The sequence below is a fragment of the Schistocerca cancellata genome, chromosome 2, assembly GCF_023864275.1.
Source record: "Schistocerca cancellata isolate TAMUIC-IGC-003103 chromosome 2, iqSchCanc2.1, whole genome shotgun sequence".
NCBI classification, from domain to species: domain Eukaryota; kingdom Metazoa; phylum Arthropoda; class Insecta; order Orthoptera; family Acrididae; genus Schistocerca; species Schistocerca cancellata.
Genome location: NC_064627.1, coordinates 140,952,173 through 140,978,456, shown reverse-complemented (window position 1 = coordinate 140,978,456; position 26,284 = coordinate 140,952,173). Strand labels below are relative to the sequence as shown.

The 26,284-nt window shown below is 39.8% G+C and overlaps 1 protein-coding gene across 5 annotated transcripts in view; it reads right to left on the bottom strand.

Annotated features, from left to right (window-relative positions):
• The window catches only part of LOC126161420 (KICSTOR subunit 2-like), a 62,784-nt gene extending 37,358 nt beyond the window's left edge, over nucleotides 1-25,426 (bottom strand). Inside the window, exons 1-4 of one of the 5 annotated variants that reach the window (XM_049917217.1) lie at nucleotides 25,240-25,374; nucleotides 23,953-24,188; nucleotides 22,055-22,201; nucleotides 16,347-16,495 (exon numbers count right to left, since the gene is read on the bottom strand). In XM_049917217.1, the coding sequence (XP_049773174.1) occupies nucleotides 16,347-16,495; nucleotides 22,055-22,153 (248 nt within the window). In that variant the 5' untranslated portion in view covers nucleotides 22,154-22,201; nucleotides 23,953-24,188; nucleotides 25,240-25,374. Of the gene's footprint in view, nucleotides 1-16,346; nucleotides 16,496-20,495; nucleotides 20,772-20,923; nucleotides 21,018-22,054; nucleotides 22,202-23,952; nucleotides 24,189-25,239 lie in introns of those variants that run through there. The other 4 variants (XM_049917219.1, XM_049917215.1, XM_049917216.1 and 1 more) reach the window with 4 other exon arrangements.
• Between the last annotated feature and the right edge of the window lie 858 nt (nucleotides 25,427-26,284).

The window sequence follows — 26,284 nt, the reverse complement described above, 5'->3', positions numbered from 1 at the left end:
GGAGTTGGTGGGAATGAGCTTGAACTGGGCGTCTCTTTCTTCACTTCTGTTCATCTGGGCTCACAAAACTACACCACTCATTGAAAGATACATAACAAATGATAAAAGAGAGAATTGTCCTTACCTGTCAACATACTTTGAACATCCATTATGCATATATCATGAACCGTGATCCTTTTTCTGCAATCATACTGCAACTGTAACTGATCAACAATCACGACTTGCTTTGATCTTTGCTTTTGTCGAATACATTGTGGGATACCATAATCTCACATCATCTTCAAAAAAATCTTAACATTATGACCACCACAATCATGATCAATTCTGGCTGATGATGTTTCAAGAAGCCAACTAATTGAGACACAACAAATAACTACTTAATTTTGTAACACTTGTGGCATTACAAAATACAGCCACTGATAGTATCAGTTTTGTTGGTTATAATTCAGAGTCTCAAGTTTGTGGAGTAATGCTGACGCTCTTAGCTGCATTGCACATTGCAGGCAGACACACATGTCCAGAACTGAAAAATAAGTCGGAGATACAAACAGTGACTTGATATTTTTGTTGTTGATACTTCTGGCATTGCTTGGAAACTTCATAACAAGATACTTCGAAACTGCTGAACTTGGCTGCAGCTGTCATTTATAAAGTGGCCTTGTAGCATGGCCATTGGCAGTGGAGAGCAACTGGTTCTGTTGTTCTGCTTTGGCCACCATACTCGAGGAGCCACAAAACTTATGCAGTTCATGGCCAACGTGTGTATATTCACAGTAGGCAGAGATAAAAGAATGTCATGTATGGCTGGTGTACTGGATGGTGTGGTGCTACTTTTGATGGTGGCACTAGATCCTCATTAGTAGCACACTCCACTGGCAAAGTTGGTTGAGGTAGCAGAATACTTGCCTACAAGCTGTAGGTGTCTTGGACAGTGATTCCTTCCCAACAATCCAGATCGGTGGGCAGTACTCCTAGGCTGGTAATGGTTGTGGGCTAGCAACCAATGTTGGATGTGTTCTCAATGGTAATGCAGCTCCTGCTGCTAGCTGTGAAACTGGCTCAATTTGTGCAGATAATCAGCAGGGGCACATCTAGAGGAATGGTTTTTAACATCGCCCACCAGGTGTTCCAAGACCTGTAGTTGTGTCAAGGAATCAGCTGATGGTATAAGACACTCAAGTGGTCATTTGGTCACAAAAGACTAATTGCTGTTTCTGTCTATTGCTCATGGAGTAGTTCTGCTGGACTCTCTGGATTGATTGGGATTGTGTAGTACGAATATAAGAATGTTGTCAAGAAAGTGTAATACCACTGTTACCATTTACAATATATATAAACAAACTAGTAGATAACATAAGAAGCTCCATAGAGCTATTCGCAGATAATGTGGCTGCCTATAAGGAAGTACCAACCCCAGAAAACTGTAGTGTATTGCAGGAAGCCCTGAAAAGGACTGATGAGTGGTGCAGGGACAGGCAGTTGAACCTGGACATTCATAAATGTAACATAGTGTGCAGTAATACGTGAAGAAATCCACTACTATAAGATTACTCTATAAATGCCAAGTTCTTGAAACAGCAAATACCATAAAATACTTAGAAATGACAGTCTGTAGCAGCCTAATGTGCAACAAGAGGCCATAAAGCAAACTGTAGAAACAGCAGATGCCAAGCAGAGATTCATTGACCTAAGAGTAAAGGAGTGTACTGGAATGAAAGTTTTGGGTGCAAACCCCTGTGGCTGTCCGAGCCATCTGCATCTGCAAGGAATGAAGTAGCTAGATATGATGTTGACTTGAGACGTTCCTTCAGTGGGAAGACCTGGTCGCACACCTTGCGGAGAAGAAGGTAGAGGGGGTATGCAATGGTGGATGCCCTGGGAATCAACCACCAATATTTAACTGTTGGTATGCCTGAATGCCATTTGCCAAGTGAAAGTTGGTAATAAACTTTCACAGAAATTTAAAACAAGCAAAGGCCTTTTACAGACCTGTCCCATGTCACCATCAGTATTTAAAACCTATAGAGATATTAGCCTTAGAGCATGGTCTCATAAATGTAATAGTATGGGATTAGAAATAAGAGATGGAGTTTACCTACATCATTTATTGTTTGCTGATGATCAAGTAGTCGTAGCACAAGATGGGGAGGATGCTAACTACATGTGCAATCAACTAGCAGTAGCATGCAAAACTTGGGGTTTGAAGATTAATTACTAAAATACAGAATACTTGGCTAATGATTCAGATGAGCTATACGTTGAAGAAAAGAAAATCAAGAAAATAAATACTTCCTGTTATTTGAGATCAATTTTAGAAATTGAAGGAAAATCAGAGTCAAAAATCAATAAAAGAATTAGTAGCGGACGGAAGGTCATTGGGATGCTTAACTCAGTCTTATGGAGCAAGAATGTAATGAGCAGAACTAAAAAATTAATATACAAATCTATATTCGAGAGTGTGGTTCTGTATGGAACAGAGACCTGGCAATTAACCTGAAGCATATCAAAAAATTACAGGCTCTAGAAATGGACTTCTGGAGAAGATCGGCAAGACTCTCCAGGAAAGAGAAGATAAGGAACACTGAAATAATAAGGAGAATGGAAATAAAAGAAAGAATATAAGACGTAATGGATAGCAAGAAATTACAATGGTACGGGCATGTACGACGAATGGAGGAAGCCAGAAATTGATACTGGAGTGGGAACCAGACGGGAGAAGGAGAAGACGACGACCTATGACCACCTGGCTCCAAAATGTACAGTACACTATGAGGAGACTGGGTGCAGAGGAAGAGGACACACACAAGATCAAAACATCTGGAGGAATATTTTGAAAATGTAGTTTAAGAAAGTTTATTCTTTGTATAGTAATTTCCGAGTAATTATTATGTCGGAGATAAGCCTCTGTAATGAGGAAAAGCTCAAAATAATAAAAATATAATGCCTGAATGAAATTTCATGCATGTAGCACTGTCTACCGATTCTTTAGGAAACTACTGTATTGTTGGTTTAATTCAGTAGACATTTGCCAGTTGGTCAGAGCATATCGCAATGGCTGAAATAATCGCAGATCCTGCCAGTAGTGAAGTGCACGGCATGATTACATTTTTGCTGGCACAAGGATCTTCCGCTGTTGAAATCCATAGTGAGTTATCCCTAGTGTATGGACCTGAAATAATAATGACAAACAAATTCATAAATGATGATGTGAATTTCAAAATTGTTGCACAAATGTTCACAACGAACACAGAGTGGCAGGCCAAGTACTCAGACCGATGACACTGTTGATAAGTGAACCAAATACTGACAACCTGTGTTCTGGATGATAATTTCAAAATATTGCTTGAACCTCAATTTACTGTATTGTCAATGACAGGGTGTCTACGTGGACAAGAAAAAAAATTCCCGGATTTTTCCCGGATTTCCCGGTTAAAAACACAATTTCTCCCGGATGAAATTACGTATAAAGCGGGTGAAAATACATCCGTGTTAAGTAAAAGTATGCTTTCCCTCGGAGCTGTAAAACCTATCAGTCCTTTGAATCGTAAAGGTCTTATACCGGCGGAGGATGTACCAGCACTTTAGGAAACGAAATCCAGGAAAAACAATGCGTTTGGAAAGTTGTTTGATGCGAGACAATATGCACAAAGTTTATTTTCGTATTGCGAAAGTATATACACAAATTCCACAAATTACAGCGCGGTAGCTTGCGAAACTCTAAAATCGAGATTGCGTTGAGCGATACACTTTTGTCAGCCAGTCATAGCTCATGTCACGTGATCTCGCTAGCGAATGACGGCAGTTATTCAGAGCACGAGGCCTACGAGAAAGGCCGCGGCGCGTACGTTACGAAGGTAGGCCGAGCTCGCTCAAATCAGCAAAGTGCGTTTCTACACTGGTTAACTCGTAAGTAGATGTGTATGTACGAACGAGAATTGCATCCACTGTTATTAGTCCTACAATGATAGGAAGTCCGTACGCCTACTAACAGGCTCTAATTTGGCAATTAAAATCGTGCCAAAATGATTATCAGTTGCGTAGAAAAGTCGAGGTGTTCTGGCATGAAGAGACTTGTGAAATTGCTCAGTAACACATTATGCACATTTTTTTGAAGGTCAATTACACTTTTTCCCATCGATTGCATAATTTTTTATCTATGAAAGAAGAACATTAAGTATGAAAACTAACTTGAAGCTCGGTCTTTTTTTTTAGTGTGTGTTACACGTTAATTCACATCAAATACAAATGTGCCGGTAAAATTTTAAATAGTGGCATAAATGACTTATCTTCTGGACCCTACAGTTTTTCAAATGGCTGATCCTCAAAGTGTTACGTTTTGAATGAGAGTTATAACGCCCTGTGATTTAAGAAATTCACTGCACATTCTCACACGTAACATAAATCATCTTGCGTGGAAATTTACTTTGTAAGTAACGCATCTCAAGCCACTACTCGTAATATTTTCTGGTGATCTGTTAGAAATGTAAGGAACTGTGACGTGATGCACATCGAATGCACATTAGTTGTTACGGACGTACTGCATAATCTTCGACCTAAAGCCTTTGACACTTTTCGGTGTCAGCAAGCTGGTCTGTGCATTGTGTAAATTGCCCATTTCTATACAACTAAACTTTTATTTTGATGTTATTCTCTGATTTATGTTTCATTGCTGCCGTATTCTTCAGCAGTAGTGGACTAAAGTTCTTTGTCAGCGTATCAGATCTTACACGTCAAACCTACAAAACTTTAACTGAAATCTAAAACAATGAAAAATCCCGGAATTCTAAAAAATTCCCGGGTTTTTCCCGGATTCGTCCCAGATAAAAAAATTCCCGGGTTTTTCCCGGATCTCCCGGATGTCCCGGGCCGTATACACCCTGAATGAATATCTAGGATATCATAAACTGAACGCGACGCGGGTTCCAAAAATGCTAACTGATCAGCACAAAGAGCAAAGAATGCATAATGCATGACGGCTCTCAAAGTACTATAGACAAGATGGAGATGATTTGTTTTCCCTCACTGTTATGGGCAACGAGACATGGATATCATAACCAACGCAGAACTGAAACAACAGTCAAAGCTGTGGCACTATTCAAGTTCATCCAAACCAAAAAAGTTTAAGCTATCTCCATTCTCAAATCAAAAAATAATGGCCACCATTGTTTGGGATGAAAAGGGTGTCCTTTTGATTGATTTCATGAACCGTGGGGCAATTACAGCTGACATATACCATGAAATGCTACTCAAATGATCCAAAATTGGCACTGCGGGAAACTGTCGTCTGACATAATCCTCCTCCACGACAATGCATGCCCTCACACAGCTGGGCAAAAACAAGGAGACGATTTTCAATCGGAACCTTTACCACCCTTCATACAGTGCCGACCATGCACTAAGTATGCTATATATACTTTCACTAAAGAAATACACTCCTGGAAATGGAAAAAAGAACACATTGACACCGGTGTGTCAGACCCACCATACTTGATCCGGACACTGCGAGAGGGCTGTACAAGCAATGGTCACACGCACGGCACAGCGGACACACCAGGAACCGCGGTGTTGGCCGTCGAATGGCGCTAGCTGCGCAGCATTTGTGCACCGCCGCCGTCAGTGTCAGCCAGTTTGCCGTGGCATACGGAGCTCCATCGCAGTCTTTAACACTGGTAGCATGCCGCGACAGTGTGGACGTGAACCGTATGTGCAGTTGACGGACTTGAGCAAGGGCGTATAGTGGGCATGCGGGAGGCCGGGTGGACGTACCGCCGAATTGCTCAACACGTGGGGCGTGAGGTCTCCACAGTACATCGATGTTGTCGCCAGTGGTCGGCGGAAGGTGCACGTGCCCGTCGACCTGGGACTGGACCGCAGCGACGCACGGATGCACGCCAAGACCGTAGGATCCTACGCAGTGCCGTAAGGAACCGCACCGCCACTTCCCAGCAAATTAGGGACACTGTTGCTCCTGGGGTATCGGCGAGGACCATTCGCAACCGTCTCCATGAAGCTGGGCTACGGTCCCGCACACCGTCAGGCCGTCTTCCGCTCACGCCCCAACATCGTGCAGCCCGCCTCCAGTGGTGTCGCGACAGGCGTGAATGGAGGGACGAATGGAGACGTGTCGTCTTCAGCGATGAGAGTCGCTTCTGCCTTGGTGCCAATGATGGTCGTATGCGTGTTTGGTGCCGTGCAGGTGAGCGCCACAATCAGGACTGCATACGACCGAGGCACACAGGGCCAACACCTGGCATCATGGTGTGGGGAGCGATCTCCTACACTGGCCGTACACCACTGGTGATCGCCGAGGGGACACTGAATAGTGCACGGTACATCCAAACCGTCATCGAACCCATCGTTCTACCATTCCTAGACCGGCAAGGGAACTTGCTGTTCCAACAGGACAATGCACGTCCGCATGTATCCCGTGCCACCCAACGTGCTCTAGAAGGTGTAAGTCAACTACCCCGGCCAGCAAGATCTCCGGATCTGTCCCCCATTGAGCATGTTTGGGACTGGATGAAGCGTCGTCTCACGCGGTCTGCACGTCCAGCACGAACGCTGGTCCAACTGAGGCGCCAGGTGGAAATGGCATGGCAAGCCGTTCCACAGGACTACATCCAGCATCTCTACGATCGTCTCCATGGGAGAATAGCAGCCTGCATTGCTGCGAAAGGTGGATATACACTGTACTAGTGCCGACATTGTGCATGCTCTGTTGCCTGTGTCTATGTGCCTGTGGTTCTGTCAGTGTGATCATGTGATGTATCTGACCCCAAGAATGTGTCAATAAAGTTTCCCCTTCCTAGGACAATGAATTCACGGTGTACTTATTTCAATTTCCAGGAGTGTATTAAATGCTCTGAGTAACCGGAAGTCACCCGTTGGGATTTTTTTGTGATCTATCAAAGGCTTTTGATTGTGTAAATCAAGGAATACTTCTAGATAAGCTCAAGTACTGTGGTATGAATGGGACAGTGCTCAAATGGTTTAAACCATACCTAACTAGAAGAGTGCAGAAAGTTGAAATAAGCAGTTCACATAATATGCAAAAAAAACTGGTGATTTCTCAAACTGGGGAACAATCAAGTACGGGGTGCCGCAAGGTTCGGTCTTGGGTCCTCTGCTGTTCTTAATATATATTAATGACTTGCCATTCTATATTCACGAAGATGCAAAGCTGGTACTTTTTGCCGATGATACAAGTATAGGTATCACACCGAACAGACAAGAAATAACTGGTGAAATTGTAAACGATGTTTTTCAGAAAGTCATTAAGTGGTTTTCTGCAAATGGGCTCTCATTAAACTTTGACAAAACGCAGTATATACAGTTCCACACAGCAAATGGAATGACACCATTAATAAATATAGACTTCGATCAGAAATCGGTAGCTAAGGTAGAATACTCAAAATTTCTAGGTGTGTGCACTGATGAGGGGTTGAACTGGAAAAAACACACTGAGGATCTGTAGAAACGTTTGAGTTCACCTACTTATGCTATTAGGATCTTTGCAAATTTTGGCGATATACATCTCAGTAAATTAGCTTACCATGCCTATTTTCATTCTCTGCTTTCGTATGGCATCATATTCTGGGGTAACTCATCATTGAGTAAAAGAGTGTTCATTGCACAAAGGCGTGTAATCAGAATAATTGCTGGAGCTCATCCAAGATCATCCTGCAGACACTTATTTAAAGAGCTAGGGATCTTCACTATAGCCTCACAATATATATATTCACTTATGAAATTTGTTATTAACAATCCGAACGAATTCAAAAGTAATAGCAGTGTACATGGCTACAACACTAGGAGAAAGGATGATCTTCACTACTCAAGGTTAAATCTAACTTTGGCTCAGAAGGGGGTAAATTACGCTGCCAAAAAAGTCTTTGGTCACTTACCTAATAGCATCAAAAGAAGTCTGACAGATAGCCATATAGTATTTAAAAGGAAATTAAAAGAATTTCTTAATGGCAACTCCTTCTACTCATTAGATGAATTTTTGGATATAGTAGGTGGGTAATTTCCCCAACCCCCCCCCCCCCCCCTCAAAAAAAAAAATATTAAGTGTCATGTAATATTTTGTGTGATGTAATATCATGTATAGACACCTTTTATTAACCTGACACGTTCCACACCATTACAAAGTGTCGTACTCATGATCTATGGAACAAGTACTAATCTAATCTAATCTACTATTCCCTCTTCTCGCATTCGAAAAAGTGGTTGGGTGGACAACAATTCCAAAATGCCAATGAACTCAAGACTGGTACTTTCAACTGGTTCAGTTCCCAGGTGGTAGGCTCCTATGCAGAAGGATTAATGAAGCTGGTGCAGCGTTACAAAACATATATAGATGTGAATAGCGATTATGTGGAAAAGTAAAGTAGATGTGTAGTAAAATGTTACAATCAATAAAAACCTTTTCTGAGTTTATTTTTTTATGAACAAACAGACCTTAATTTTGAAATATATGTTGTACTCTGTCTTGCGTCATCGTCTCTAGGTCTTAGACAGAGTCCTACGCCTATTCATGTACTATGCGTCTTCCAGGATGCTTACTCCCAGAAGTTTGCTGCAGAGGTCTTAAAGACGTTATGTGAGGGTAACTGGGGTATTTTCCACACCAAAGGCTTGACTTGGAGACGTGTGTACTGGCCCTGTGTTGACTGGTAGCTGGAGCATTTAAGTGCTGCATGTCTCCAGTGCGCTTGTCAAAAGGTGGCTCCCAAGGCTCCACTCTCCCCATGGCTTCCAGCGAACCCAGCCCTGGGAACAGATCCATGTGGATTTTGTGGGTCCACTTCTGAATATGTTTTGACTGATTGTCACTGATGCATTTTCGCGTTTCTCATATGTGGTCCGGAGCTTCTCAGAAGCTACTGAAGTCGCTATTCAGGCGCTCTCAATTTTTTTTTTTTTTTCTGTAGAAGGTCTCCCACTTACTCTTTTTTTCTGACAGTCAGGCATTCGCCATGTTTGCTCCCCTCCCTTTCACCCCAAATCTAACCGGATAGCCAACTGCATGGTTCACACCTTTAAGACCAAAATAAAAAAAAAAATATCTGCAGGACTTCTCTGCCAAGGATGCATTACGGTTTCTTCTGACAGCCTACTGGATGACTCCTACGGTTCTCACTGCCTCACGGAGATTCTCCATGGTGCCAGCTGAGGATGCTGCTCCACCTGCTCCATACAGGATCTTGCACATCATCGTATTCCCCTGTACTGAGTTTTCTGCCCAGGACAGAAGCCTGGAGGGTGTCGTTCTTGTAAGTGCCCCCACTGGTTACCAGCAGTCGTCGTGCATCAGAATGGCAGCCACATCTCCACCCTCTGGACTGGAGACTAGGACATCCAGAGCCATTGAAATCAGCTCCAAGTCCGGATGGGTGTCGATCCCACCCACATCACGACCTTCGTTGGGTGCTGCAGTCACTAAGTCGGCCACCTGTCTGCCAGTGTTCCAGCCTCCTCTTCCACCCACATCAGTGTGTCCGCCTGATGAGCCTACAACTTCGCAGCCCCCAGCAGTAGCTCCAGTGGCCCTCCAGCTGGTTGACATACCCCTCACCAGTTCAACGTCTCTTGCACAGCCTCAGCCTGTGGCGGAGTCATCTCCACCTTCCACACCACCGCTGGACATCACCGTGCCTGTCACGAGTCCTGTGGTCTCAAGCTCTAATGGAAAGGAGGGAGGAGGGAGGGGGCGGGGGGGGCGTTCCTCGCTCTGGCCACTTTTGTCCATATTCTAAGGTCTCTGGCGTGCCACAGAAGTCAGCAGACACCAGAACCATCACAGGCCACCATTCACGGATGCGCACACCACCCCTCCTCCATGCACTCTACCGGGTGGTCCAAACTTATATAGTCAGCCCTAGCCAGCCTAGCCCAGAGCTACATGTTGACATTTTGACTAGGATCATTGAACTAGTAATGTAGCCACTCGGTGGAAAGTGTATTTTTGTAACAAATTATTACTAGATGTGTTCTTGTGGTTAGGACACTTACAAAACACTTTTTTAACTGATTCTAGAGCTTTACTCATCAGTCTGAGACCCTTACCATATTGTATTAAAAGAAGAAGTAGACAAGATCCAACGAAGAACGGTGCAAGTCATAAAGGGATCATTTAGTTGGTATGACGGCATTACAGAGATGCTCAAAAACTACAGTGCCATATGCTACAAAAGACACACGGTGGATCACAGATGGGTTTACTATTGAAATTCTGAGACAATAAGTTAAGGGGAGAATCGAGCAACACATTACTTCCTCCCACATACATCTCAAGAAATGACCATAGGAAAACCTTAGCTATTAGAGCTGATATAGATGTTTACCAACAATCATTCTTCCCAAACGACATTTGTAAATGGAACACTGAAGGGAGGAACAGAAGTACCCTCCACCACATACCACAAGGTGGCTTGGAGAGTACAGACATAGGTGTGGAAGCTGCATCACAATGTCAATTTTGCAAAGTTCGAGGCACAGGGGAAACTGGAACAAGTCACAATTTTCAGTATTGTTTAATTATTTTGTTGCGCTGAAGGCACAGTAAAATATTTATATCTAGTACAAGCTGTTGGCATACAGATGGGCGCAGAGAATTTTGCAGATTTTCAACATTCAGGTTGCCACATAATGGTGACTTATTTAGCTTCGTAATAGAAAAAAAGTCGTTCACACACATATGTCGACCAAAACATTGTATGACGTTTGTAAACTAATTATGGAGACTTGGAAGTTCTTCCTGCAAAAAACAATGTAGAATCCCTGAACAGGTTTAACGTAAAAGAATTTGTTTTTTAAATGGCTATGACACTGCAAATAGGTCAGTTCCAACTGTACAAACACAAGAGTGCTGTAAACTAAAACAGCAAATAACCCTGAAAACAGCCCAAAAGATGTGAGACACCCAGTGCCTTCAAAATGTTTTAAGAACCTATTCTTGAAATTCTTTCAACACCACACTGAATTATTCAAAATTCACATTTCTTTCATGATAGCGGCTTAGAGAAGTGGACGATGTTTCACCCCAGAAACTGTCCTTCCACAATCCAATTTGCTTTTTAAATGCATTTGGACCAAATCAAAAATAAGTTGTTTCCCACCTTGCAATATCTTACTATGGGTAATGTGCAGTCAAGTCCACTGAGAATGTGCAGCCTGCAATCCATTACAAATGTTCTAATTTTCACGCCTGCTTTCCTTTTTCCTTCACAAATTCAACAATTACAAGTCTTAATTTCAAAAATCATTCCAGAAGTGCTATTTGACTTAAGCACCATACTTTGCTGTAGTGTATAATGTACCCATACTCTTCCATAAAAAACTGTGGCAACTAACACTATAATAATGTATGCGACCTACAAAAATTTACTATTAGTACCACCAATTTCACCATGTGCTCCATGCCTGCAAATTTATCACATACTGCTTATTGATGCACAAAACAATGAATCCCTTACAAATCACCTACCAATGCATTCCGGTCCGAGCTGCTGGATATGGCAATCATGTGTGCGTGAGGTGTGCTTCCTTGTGTGAATGAATGTGTGTGTGTGGTTCCTTTTCTGATGAAGGCTGTGGCCAAAATCTAATGTGTAGGTGTCTTTTAGTTGTACCTGTCTGCAACTTAATGTGTCATCTTTACAGTTAAGTAACAATCTATCTTCTCCTTATGTTGTTAAAGTAAATATGAAAAACTATCTTTGAAGCCTGATCTTTTTTTGGTGTGTGTTACCCTTTATGATACAGCAGACACAAATTTGCCAGTAAATTTTAAATATGGCATCAAATGCTCAATGATTTAAAAAATTGATCATACATTCTCACATGTAACATAATTCATCTTGCATAAAAGGAAATTTACTTTGGAAGTAACACTTTTCAAACCACCATTCACAATATTTTGCCACGACCCTGTTAGAAATGTAAACACTGTGATGCCACATTCATCGAAAGCAGTTTGTTGTTATGGTACTGCATAGTCTTTGTCTAAATCTTTTGACACAATTTGCTGGTGGCAGATGCTTGTGTGAGCACTATGTTGTTGTAAACTGCGCATTTTCTCTGCAAATAAAATTTTATTTTGGCGTTGTTCTCTCTTTTATGTTTTGCTGCAGCAGTATTAATCTACAGTATGGGGGCTAAAGTAAATTCTTTATTAGAGTATCAGTTCTTGCCACTCAAAATAACAAAAATTTAACAGAAAAATAAAACAATGAAAATTACTGCAATTCTAAAAAAAATTCAGGTTTTTTGCAGATGAAAAAATTCCCTTTTTCAGATTTCCCGGTTTTCCTGGGGCATACATACTGTGATGTATCACTGTGGATAATGGCCTGGCTTACAACAGGTCCACCGTGTGGCCACTTCAATCAGCATTAGTGAAGGGGCCCTGTTATGATTTGACAGACAACTTCAAGGCTGTCCTGGTAACCAAAGGCATCACAGATAGCCCAGCATTAATGGCACACTACACAATTGTGACACTGGAAGAAGTTTGTGCAGGATAGTAATATCTGATGGCACTGCCAGAGTGAGCAAGCTGGGTCTAGGCACCATTTGGAATTGATAAGGTTAGGATGTTTTAAAAACAATGTCTTCTGGATCTGTGGGTGAAAACTCAGCTGCTTCTGTCAGTTAAAAAATTTTTGCAACAAATCACGCTTCACTGAGATAAGGGTTCGACAAGTAGGCAATATCAGCCAAACCCGGTTGATCTGGCTCATCTTATCTCATATCAGACCATTCCATATGAAAGTGTCAGCATGTAATTTGAAATATTCAGAGCCAGTAAATGCAAATTGGGAAACTAGGGTCAAGCTTTGGTATACTGAAACTGAAAAAATAACTGGCCTGATTATGTTTCAAGCACTGAAGAAAACTGCAGCCATATGGACGTGACTTGCATGCAGTGATATAGTATAGTGCACGCAAAATGCCATGGTTGCTAGATGTGTAGTCAGCTGAGGAAGCATGGGGAGAGCAGCAGTGGTGGGGAGTCACTCACAATCGCTGTGATGGAAATGCCTAGTGCTGGAACGCCAAGTGCCATTCTAAACTGAAACCTACACTCAAATTTTTGGTAAATATTAATCGTGGCTCCTCCACACTCACACTTGCATGGTGACCATTCAAAAAGACTTGTCACTACTTCTTTGGTTAGTATCTAAAAAGAATTCTGCCAAAAATGCACTGATTTATTTTTGCCTTGCTTGTAAAGCATTTGTAACTTTCAGAGAAGAGTCACAAGTGGGGAATTTTGAGTAAAACCTACACTTTACTATTGTTGCCATTTTAAAATTTGCTTCTTTTGCCAAAACTCAGCAGTTTAAACAGTCTCACCTCACTAACGTGTTGTGCAGATGCAATTGAGAGAGAATTCTGAAACAGTGGTTTATTAAGTGAGGAACTGAGGAAAAGTAATGTCAGCATCTTATCAAAAAGCACATTCTCAGTACAAAATAAATGTGTAATGACTTCACTTATGTTGTTCCAAACCCACAGAATTTCTCATTTCACCTGCTATCGATGGTCCTTAAAAATTACATTCTTTCATCAGGAAAGTCTGTAGTTACTGGAATAATACAGTAGATAAAGAAGTTATGCATAATAACCACACAGCAAAATATTCTCCTCTTTGTGTGCTATCACTTGGCAAAATCTCATTTTCATATCTCAAACCATTTATGAAATATGAGGAATGCTGTGGATATTTCACTCTGGCTTTACCACTGGTGTGGTGCAATCACAAATGAGTGTGCTATGTCAGATCAGTTTTGCTGAGATTGGTGACAGATAGAGACGTCCAACCAAGTCTAAATAAAAATTCAATATATATAAAAAACAAAGATTCTGTGACTTACCAAACGAGAAAGCGTTGGTAGATAGACACAATAAAAAACACACAAACATACACACAAATTTCAAGCTTTCGAAACCCAAGATTGCTTCATCAGGAAAGAGGGAAGGAGAGGGAAAGACGAAAGGATGTGGGTTTTAAGGGAGAGGGTAAGGAGTCATTCCAATCCCGGGAGCGGAAAGACTATGTTAGCTACCTATTTTTCTTTGCAAACTTTTTCAAATTTCAAGCAGAATCTTACTTCCACATAAATATCCCAATAACTATGGACGTTAAAGAAATAATGGACACATCATAATGAACCTGACATATAAATCTACAAGTAAAGCAAAAATGCCCTTTTTTTCTTTTTTTGAACAGTTTCTGTAAAATTGTTTGAGAAAGACTGCATGGCATGCGCGTCAATTCTGTCATTTCTGACCGGCCGAAAGGTCGCAAACGCTTGTCGTCCTCCCCTTGTAAACAAAAGAATGAATGCGCCCTGCTCTTTGAACGAAAACTGACCACTGTACATTGGCCACCATATCCTGCACAACTGAGTGAGCGCGGCACTGGAGCTCATCCAGGGTGAAAGTGGAGGGCGGGCTCCTTCTGCTCCCACAACAGCCAAAAAACAGCAGAACCACATAACACTAAGAATAATCACAGCAATGATCAAAATGTGTACTGCTTTCTGCTTTGAACTGGTGGAACATATGCATCACACGCCCAAACCAGTCTCAATGGCTGCTGTCAAATGGCAGAAATGGGACAAGTGTGAGCTGCGCTGGGGGTGGTGAAACATGAGCACACAGTAATAACCTCTGTTATTAAATTTGCTCGACCTGTAGCATATATCTTTGTTGTTGTTTTGTGCCTCTAACACCTATCACTCTTGTTACTTCTGGAGATGTAATACCCTTTCTTCTCGCTTCTGGAGGACTGGCAGTAGCTGCTGCTGTTTTTGACAGCACTTATAGTCTATTTCTCAAATTAACCTAATTTTTCAATAACAAATATAACTAGGAAAAGACTACTAATGCTCTATATGACAATCTGTATTACCAGTATGTCATATCCTCAACTAATTAATTCACAGGCAACATTTTTCTAAGAAAATCATTTCATTTTTGGGGACTTACAGTATGTACAAAATATGAAATGTGTGGTTCTGGTGTGAACAGTTACACTCAAGAATGCAAGTCCTTGGAGTAATGCTGAAGACTATCGTCTGCAGAGCATAGTGTATGTAAAATCAAAATTCCTGGCAGTCACATAAAGTGACCCACAGCTATGCTGAACAACAGAGACAACGTGCGGTTGATGTGACTTCTGCTAGACCCACACTGCTAAACTGTTGAGTGACTGTGGCTAATAAAGTGCCCTAGCAGTGTGGTCAGCAACTGCTGAATACAACTTCTTCTGTTGTCTTCATATAGACTACCACAGCATATAACCTGTCAGTCACTCTTTTAATACCTATTGCATTATATCTTCTAAATGTTTAGAACTGCTTTTATAAGTTTGACATTAATGAAAATAGAAATTCGCTAATGGTAAACATTTGTGTCAAATGCCAAGGATTGGACTTTGTTCCTGGTAGTTTACTTCTCTCTTGCAGTTCCAATATTTCTTTGCTGTACTTGCATGATGTAGCCACATATGTTATACCTAAGAAACGGAGGATGGAATGATTTTCTTTTACTAGATTGGTATTTGCTATGACAGTCTGTTCAAACAGTTTAACATTGCCTGAAGTTGCTTTGTACCACGATTCTGGGCTTTACAAGGCAATCATATAGAAAAATGTTGTTTAATTAATAAAAAAAATAGGTAGCACAGTACAGGACAAAAGGTATTAGAGACAATGATCAACAGTTCTTATCCTATCAATAGGCCAATAAACTCTTACCTATCACTGCCACCACATACAGCCTAATAAGAAGTTCTCATGACTGATAAGCAAACTAATTTCTCACATACAGACATAGAGCTCACAAAATGTACAAATATTTATGTTTCCTTTTCACAAGCAAAGTACACTAGGCACTTGAAATCTTTTGTATTGCTGACAGTATCCACTGAATCATTTACATCTTTTGTGTTCCTGTCCACTGTACTCCAGTTCCTGTTTCGGTGATTGGCAAGCAGAGTTGAGTAGATACCCATCTGTCATAGATATTGTTTAAGATAGCATAACTCAATGGTGAACATTAACATTTCTCACTACACTTTCTGACTTACAGTTGTATCAGACTACAATAAAGACCTCAGAATTTTTTAGGTGTTTATGCATAGAGTTAATTATACTAACAGCAGGTGTGAAACGTTTCCACAGCTTTCTACATGAAACAAGAAATACATGTGCAGTGAATCACATTCACTCCATTGTTCCTAACTTTTACATACTTAATAACCAACATCATGTTGCATTTTTTCTCTTCTGAGAAAACATCAAATTCATTAGAATTAGCGTCTAACAAAAGGATACAAGTCTATTAGTTCAATGCGAGCAGTTAAAAATTGTGTCAGCTGATTTGCAACAGTATTCACAGTTTTATCAAGCCCACTTGATCTCGTCAACTCTTCCAAACGGCTCAGATCTGTACGTAAACCGTCATACATTGATTTGAGGGAGTTCTGAAAAATAAATAAAAGTTATGACAGAATGCAAGACTGAACAATTCTATGATAAATTGCTTCATCTGCTTTTTTATTTCCTACCACATTTAGGATGTATGTTAAACTAAATAAATACTCTCTTTGTCAGAAGAGCTCCAGGACAATTAAAAACTGCACTTACTACGTAATGATCTTAGCTCCTATCACAGTAGTCCTAGGCTACCTATACACAACTGCCAACGTTTCTGGGGATCTTGGAAGCAAGGGAATTTTCAACTGTGATGCTGGTAAGCTCGTTTGTCACAGATAATTGGATTTCTGCGATATCTTGATGAAGCTTTCCTTTCAGTCGCCTTTTCACTCTTGGAAAAAAGAGAAAATTGCATGGCAACAGGTTGGGCAAATATGGTGGATGTGAGACTGCAATAACAGAATTTCTGGCCAGATACTTTGTAACAGATAAAGCAGTATGGGTTCTTGCATTGTCATGCAGTAAGAACCAGTCCTGAGTATGCCACACATCAGGGCGGCAGTATCGAATTTCTTGTTGCAAATGTCTCAACACTTTGATGTACAGAGTTTGGTGCTCTGTTTCATCTGGAGGAACATACTCGCGGTGAACTAATCCTTTACAATCAAAGAATACGATTAAGATTGTCTTTATTCTCAAAGGTTGTTGTTCAACTTTTTCCGAGCCTGGTGATCCAGGACTCCGCCATTAAGCACTTTGATGCTTTATGTGAGAGTTATACAGGTGGCACCAAGTTTCATACCCAGAATAGTCTTTGACAGAAATGTGGGGTCACATCTAGCTCTATACAGTAGTTCAGAAGAAATTCATCTTTCCTCTTTCTGTTTGTCTGTTAGTGCTTGAGGGACGAGTTCTGCATCAAGTTTCCCTTTCCTAAATCCTAAGTTTCCCTTTCCTAAATCCTTGTATAAAATCTTATGAGACACATCACAATTCAAATTAAGTTCTTCTGATATCACAAGCACAGTTACTTAATGATCTTCTAGCAATAACTGCCTTACATGCTCAACATTTGCACAGGTATGTGCGGTAGATTGGGAGATCAGCTCTGGGATCATCTTGCACTGAATCTCTGCCTACAAGAGTCTTTTTGTGCCACTCAAAAACACAACTTTCTGAAAGTGCTTGCTTAATCATCAGCCACATTTCACTGGGAGTTTTCCCAAGGTTAACATAGAACTTAATGCTCACTCTTTGCTCACAATCAGTACCCATTGTGTAACCGTAAATAACATGCCAGAAACGCACACTGAGTGTTCATAAGCACAGCCCTGCCATCTGGTGAGTTTGCTAAGGAATTTCAAGGACACACACATACCAGGTAATATAAAAACAATATTTGTTCCTTTTTAGTATTGCAAACTGAGGAATTTTTCTGACAAAGAGAACACAACATAGGTTTCAGATTCTAAACCATTTTCAAATGACAATGGGAAGTCCTTAGCAGAATGTAAAGAATGAAAGGAATATAGGTAGTTGAGGTGCCAAGTGATTGGTAGGCACATAAACAGGACTGCTCTTATGCACCAACCAAGCATATTGCAACTTTGGCAGTCTTCTATGTTGACATAGCTGTTCCCCTGAATAAATGACCACTTCCAAACTGTGTCCAAAAACAGATTTGATCACCCAGAGGCAGAATAAGTTACTCAATACAACATGCTTGGTTTCAATGACTACTTCATGACCCATACAATCTGGACACCCTCCCCCCAATTACCAGCTTATCTGAAATATGTATACAGGAATGGTCTCTACAACATGTCCTTTGAACCCACAATCCTTCTGGTCTCAATCTTTGCTAGCCCATGTCTCACATTCTCCTCCACCATTGCCCAAATGGTGCCCATTTCACTTGTTCTACATTCCCACCCTCCTCCCTTAGCAGCTACCCCCTTCCTCTGTTTTCTCGCCTCTCCTCAGTCCACTCCTATATATACATCACTGTGCACCATAAGTATCTCCTGCTGCCTGCACTATAATGAGTTCACTGGTGCCACATTTCTATCTCATGCATTTGCTGCCTTTTCCTCCCAGCTGTCAGTCATCCTTCTCTCCAATCCTCCCTCCAACTCCTTTCTCCTCTGATCCACTGCATCCAATAGAACCTCCTTCCCTACATAAGCTGCTATGCTAGTACAACATAGCTCTGAAAAGGACATCATCTGAATGCTTAACAACATTTTCAGTTTTGTTTATGTGCCTACTGACCAATCAGTGTCTCACTATTTGGAGATTCAACACCTTTACTCTGTACAGTACTGAAATCATTTTGTAAATGCCAAGTACAATATCCTTTACCACACAACTTTAAATAAATTAAATTACTTTCATTGTTCCTTAATTAATTTCACTTTTCTTCATTGACAAAACTCTTGCCTCTTTGTTCTTCCAGCCCTAATGACTGCTGATTCCTCATTCCATAGATTTACCGCCTTTCTGATCACGCAAAAATAGAACCAGGACTGTTACCAGGATAATATGGCACAGTCCCAATCACAATACTGAAGCCACAAAGGAGCAGCTAGTTAAGGATTTGCTAATCACTATCAAGGTAGACAATTGTTCACTTGGGGAGTAAGTGACAAATTTGTCATTTGGAGTTCTGCTGAGGCTCATTTCTGGAGGCAGCACCATCTGGAGACTTGGAACCTGAATTATACGGTGCTGTCTGAATGAACTTTCTCGTATGTTTTTTTGACAGCTGCATGGTCACAGAACAAGACATCCATAACATTTTTACAACCTAAGGTTGTACTCTGTCTAACTGATTTGAAGCTACCATGCTTGTACAAAAATATGAAAGTTAATGGGATCAATCTTGAATCATTACAAACAATGGTGGTTTTCACCAATTAACAAAAATGTTGCTCAGACACACTGTTCTTAATGTATGTTCATTTTTCACCTCACAGTGTTATTATTCCACATAACAGTTCCAAAATCAGTTATAGATTGTTCTTTTGGGAGGAAAAATGTGCATCTGAAGAACTTCCTAGTTACTTCTTAAAATGTTTTAGTTTATAACCAAACCAAACCTAAATAAAAAGGTCACAAACATACAATTATTAACTGCATATTCAAAAAAGATGTGTTTATAATAACTGTCAACATTCATTGGTACCAACAATAAGTGGAAATAATCGCCTAGAATGAGGGCTGTTCAAAAACTATCCAACTTTTTACTAATTTCCAGAATTCTGGAAGGCATGATGTCTGCAACTATTCTGGCTAACCAACCTATGCAATAAATTACACAGAACCATCAAAGTTGCTATATTAATTTCTTTTATTGTTTGAGGACGAGTTTTGAGCCTAAGTTCATTATCAAATCATCCAATAAACTATGCAATAACATACATTACAACAGCTACATGAACTTTCATTAAGTGAATGAAGTTCAGCACTTTAATGCTTTATAATAAATGTGTGTGTAACTACAATGAAAATTCATGTGGCTCTTGTAATGTATGATATTGCATAGTTCATTGTATGATTTGATAATGAGCTTAGGCTCAAAACTAGTCATCAACTAATAGAGGAAATTAATACAGCAACTTTGACAGTTCTCTGCCATTTATTGCATAATTTGGTCATCCTATTTTTATTTATAAAGTCTATCTTTATTCAGATACAACTATTTGACACTATTCACCTACAAGCATCACTGGAAAATCCCTTTTGGTATAGTGTGCAGCTGCCAAATCAAATTTTGGATAATGCCTTCGTTTTTCTGAAATCTGGTCACTTTCAAAGACTTTTCCAGTTTAGGGAAAAGCCAGAAGTCACTTGGTGCTAGGTCGTGGGGAATAGGGAGGTTGACTAACCACAGCCATGCTGCGTTTGGTCAAAAGACTCTGAATTAATTGGGAACGATGAGTGGGTGCATTATTGTGGTAAAGGTGCCAACTGCCCATTGCTCACGCGCCTGATCGTTTGTGTCTCATTGTTTCATGAAGGCATTAGTACTTTCTGGAGCATACTCACTACAAACCCCACCACTGTAGTCAAAAAAGATGGTCAGCACAATTTTCACAGTGTTGCTTTTTTGGGTCTCGAGGATGATGGATGTTTCCACTGCAATGACTAGTTCTTTCTTTCTGGATCATACCCATAAACCGAGAACTCTTCACCAGTTATCACTGTATTAAGAAACTTGGAATCACTGTTCACAGTATTCAGTTAGGTCCTGAGTGACGTCTTGCTCGGAGTTGCTTTTGCTCAGTTCTTAGCAACATTAGAATAAATGTTGCCAAGATCCTCCTGAGGACAAAATGTTCTGTTAAAATGGAATGAATGGATCCAATACTAATTTTAGCCACATCTGCAAATACTCCAGTCATGATCTGTCTGTCTGCATCACCAGAGTATTTATATGGTCAATAAGAATTCATCAGTGGATTTTGAGAGCCTACCTGAATGTGTGCCACTCTTCACTGATTTTGCCCACAACACAAAATCTGACTTCAAGTGTTCCCTTGTCAACAGTTAGCCAGCAACTGGTTGTTTCTGCAGTCATGAAAAAAATTAGGCTTGTCCACTGTGTATGCCTACAAATAGTGCACAAGCACCCCAATAACATTGTTGGTTTCAACAATAAAAAATAACCTCAGATACTTTTTGAACAACTCGCATAGAACTTTGGATCAGATAATGTAGCAGCGTAAAATTGTAAAAAAATTAGATCTCCTCTACAGTTTCTCGATATAGGCAATATTAATTATAACATTCATTTCAAAATGCACCACCTACATTACTTTCCAATTTTCTTAAACTCTGTCCCTTTTTAACAAAAAAAGAACATGCAATTACTTTGATTTACACATGTCATACACTAATGACTTCCTGGGTATTTTTCCAGTAAAGTTAAATATGTAAAAAAAAAAGTGTTGGAATGTAGTACATTTGTAACGATAGCACTGAGAGTTTAAAGAGGGCCCTCAACAGTGAGTATATATGTTTGTACAATAGTCAGTCCTGTGCCATGAAAGTGTGTTTACTCATGTAAAGAGATCTGTACACTGACAAACAATGGAAAATCCAGGATAGAGTAATGATAATAATGTAAGAATAGACTGCTTCTCGCCATATAGGGGAGATGTTGAGTTGCAGACAGGCACAACAGAATGACAGCTACACATTTGAGCTTTTCAGCCAAATGGCCTTCTTCTAAAGTAGTAAACACACACATATTCATGCAAGCACAACTTGCACATGCATGAGCACTGTCTCTGGACACCAAACCCAGCATAAGTGTCCACACAAAGTGATCAGGTCCATGTGAGTTGTGCTTGCAAGAATGTGTGTGTGTGTGTGTGTGTGTGTGTGTGTGTGTGTGTGTGTGTGTGTGTGTGTGTGTGTGTGTGTGTGTGTGTGTTCTATTTCACAAGAAGGCCTTTTGGCTGAAATCTCAAATGTATAGCAGTCTTTCTGTTGTGCTTGTCTGCACTAACATCTCTTCTATATGGTGAATAGAGATCTATATTAATGATATGTACATTGCATTTTACTTGTCATTAATAGATATCCTTAACAAAAATACTTACATCTTTGCGTAGGAAGCCTTTATTTTTTGTTACAAAAAACCCTAAATCAACATAGGAACGTTCAGCAAGTGCTACCTGAGACAAATGTGTTAGCAGCATTCCCCATGGTCCTGTTAGCCCAAGTCGCGAAATCTCTCGTTCTTTTTCCTGTATCAAAGAACACAAATGGCCGAGGAAAATGCATGAAAAAGAAGATCATAAAGAAATATTGAAAACACATGAAATTATGAGAACAGACTTATAGTGAATAACAAATCAAAGAAACAAGAAGTTTCTATTTGCAGAACTATTGCCTTTAAGTGTAATGACAGGGCACAAACAATGTTAACAGCTTAATTACATAAACTGTCATCACAGATATAGGTTGATCATTTCCAATGCTGTTAAGTGAGATTATGAATGACATAAACACTATTCCAGTTTATTCCCTGAAGAAACAAGATGTAGGATTGTAAATATCTCATGAAGCCGAGATTACATAAAACAGTTAACTGTGGGAAAGATACTAAAATTATATGTAGACCAGTAAACTCAAAGTTACACAAGAATTACATGTATGATCTGTAATTCCACCATACAATGACATCATGGCCTTGTTTTCAAGCTCAGCTACACTTTGAAACTTTGGAAATGATACTGAAAATGATAAACTCTTCCTTTATTACTGTCATTGGTGGTTATCAATCCATTTAATGCTGTGTCTTATCATTTGGCAATAACTTCTAGTACATGAGAAATCCATACAGGAACATGCCTCAAACTATTATCACTAGAATGTAATATCAATAGACTTTCGTAGTGACACATCATATTGGAAGTAAAATGACTTGAAACATGACAGTCCAAGAAATTCTGCAAAGTGCTACTTTATATTGAAACCAGTGAAAAACTTAAACTAACCAGCCATCAAGGTCTACAAAATGTGTGTTATCTAATATGGATCTGTATGTATTTTTTTTACAAAATTAGAAAAAAAGCTTGCTTTTTGTGTGAATGATGAATTCACAGTTACACTCCACTGCACTCACAACCATGCAAAGAGAAACAGACCAGGAGGCTGAGTACCCATGGACAATTGTTACTGTCTGTGGGTTCTCAGGCTGTAGGCTTTTTTTCCCCTCATAACATGATTCATGAGGACAGTTCATGCACTAGAGATAGCCTATTGTCAAGTAACAAATACTAAAATCATTCAATGGCATTTTCCACTTTTCCTCGTGCTATTCCACAACTGATTTTTTCCAGAGCAGAATCTCAGGGTAAGTTGTAACAAAACAATTCATAATATTTCTTTCCATCACTGAACAATTCACTTCCTCATAGAAACTTTCAGAACTCTCTCTAAGTTTTACGGAATTTCATGAGATATCCCTGACTGTGTCAAACGGGTGTACAAGAGCATGAAAAGTGGCATTCGCTTCGAAGCTGTCCTATCCAACAAGTTAACAGTGCTCTGCATCAGGTGTGGGGGTGCTGCAACGGCTGTTGTTCATTATAGTCATGGACACTATTCCATGAGGTCTTCTTCTGCACTGATGATGTCATGATTGTTGCATTCGTAAGACTAACATTCCAGCAACAAGTATAGGCACCACATGATTGTGATCATGTTGGACTCTGATTATCACAAAACAGGCTACTTGGAATCAAGTTTCTGATTACGGAATACTCCAAACTGAAAGGTGATGTCTAAGGAAGGTATACATATTAGTGGCATTTAGAAAGTGTGGCAGTGATATCAGTGGCAAATCAGTGAGAATCAAGGTAATCTAGCTGCTCGGTAAGAGCTTACCAAAGTCCCAACACATTTGAAACCTGAGATACATAAGAGACACATCCATCCTGAACTCTGGATGGCACAAATGTTGGATAACAGCAGCAGCCACTGAATGACATACCTATACTAGGAAATGTGTATGTCCCCAGGTGATTGCCTCCAACAATATAATATGGCAACAATCTTGCATGGCTCTCATTAGACAGAAAAATACGAAAATCCAGCTTCCGAGATGTGGACATGTCCTGCAAGCATCTTGTCCTCCAGAGTCCAAAACTCCATACACAATGGAAAGCAATGAGCGGTAGTTGTGTCGACAATATAAGTTCAAACTGGAAGAGTAGCTAAGCCATGCCCCTGAAATGTAACACTGACTAAAGTGTAAAACGTTTTGAGATTCATCTACTACTGGGATTTTACGTAACCTTTTCCAAAATAGCTGTCACAATACATCTACTATTCAACAGTAAATACTGAAAAGACTGAATCTACAAAAGATACTTGAATTAATCTGTTCTGTATTTAACTGGTTTCAGTTATGCATAAAATATCAATATTGGGTCAAGGAACATACATAGAAGCAACATTAAAATGTTATCGAATGAATAAACATAGCGACACGGTAGTTTAAAAATCTTCAATGGTCACTTATGGATGACATCACTGATTTTGGTTGCATCTGACGGACACTTTACCTATCTGCCTAGTAGGACTATTCGTATTTACCCTGTGGACGAATCTCTACTTGCAATATTTGGAAGTAATAGGGAAAAAATTTGAGTGCTATTGAAAGTTTATGCTGGTGTGATATTGGTGGCCGGAAAGTACTCTTAAACATGATATCTGTCATCTGGTCTACTACAAATTTTCAATGCCACACCAAACGAATTATAATAATAACATACTTTAGTCTTCTATCGTGTAACTTTCGTCTAAGAACGGAAAGAGCAAAGGGTCTACAAGTTTCGAAACAAGAGGATGGGGATGTTATTACGATTAGCGAATGATAATGAAACTAACGAATCTCCGAGATGCAGGTTTTCTACGATTTATATTTCTGACTCTCATAACAATTCTCCATATACATATCTGTAAAGTTTTTACGTGTCAACATCACGTTCTCAACACTTCAGCACAACAATTCGTACTAAAATGACGCTTTTTGGTGAGATCTTCGATGCAGTGTACCACTGAAACACTGTTTTCTCACAGAAATCATATTTGCCACCCCTAGAATTACAAATTTTTGAACCAAATATTAATAACATTACATCAGACGTATAGAGTAACAAAGCCGAACATATCGTTTTGTCATAGGGACCCACAGACGGGGAAAATATTTTGCGCAACAAAATCGTCTGATCTGTACGTTTGTTTGCTAGAGTCTTAAAGCGAAGATAATGCCCACCGCTAGCTCCCTGGCCTTTTCAAAATTAAGCTGCGACACATTATTAAAAAAGTCATTTAAGAACTCTTCCTGGTGGTCTGTCATCGCGGAAAAAATATCACACACATGCACATCTACACGTCCATAACAATAAACACAACATTGACACTTGATTCAAGTAAACACAATCAGTGAAATATAGGCACAGATACTCCTCCCCCTGACATAGTCAACTGACGGTTTATTAAGCATTTGGGCGAAACCTATGTATTTTATAATATACGTTTCCATCAGCAATACGTATTACACAAAATTTTCGCACAACGAATAGAGGCTGACTTCGATATCATATGGTGCCGTTTACTATTATTTATTATCCATATTTAAGCATTAAAAATGCAATCGATATCATCCTTTGCGTTCATACACAATACAAGTACATCCATATTGTTAAAGATACTTAAGATCATTATTGTCTACACAATTGTACAACATGCTACACATGAAATGTACAATATATTCACATGTATAAATGTATTATAGATTAAAATTTATAGGTACATAAGATCTGCTTTATTAGAAATTTTGATCTATTATATTGTATAAAATGCTTTTTTTTCTACAAGCCATTTCTTGTCGCGTTTTTAAACATAGCCTGTGACACATTGTGTGCCTGTACTGGCAACATGTTAATAGTTTTACCCCCTACATATATATAACTATCGTGAGAAACTTAGAATGAAGAGGGATATAACTGTTGGTATCTTTACTTTTTTAAAATGTGATCTGGGGAGTCATTATTTCTGACTCCACAGATGCTTTCTTTTGTCACATGAGAACTTTTTTTTTGCTTAAGGGAATTCCCCCTTATCAACAGCATTTGTCAAGCTGATGCAGTAGTTTAATTCTAACACAAAAATTTAGTTTATATATAACATCCTCACTTAGTACAGAATACAGATATAACCGGCGTGACTCTTCGATATAAATTTTCAATCAAGATATATCCGAAGAAGTTTCGAGGAACCTCAGTCATTGGCACCATCTTTAATGCATAAGCTAAAGA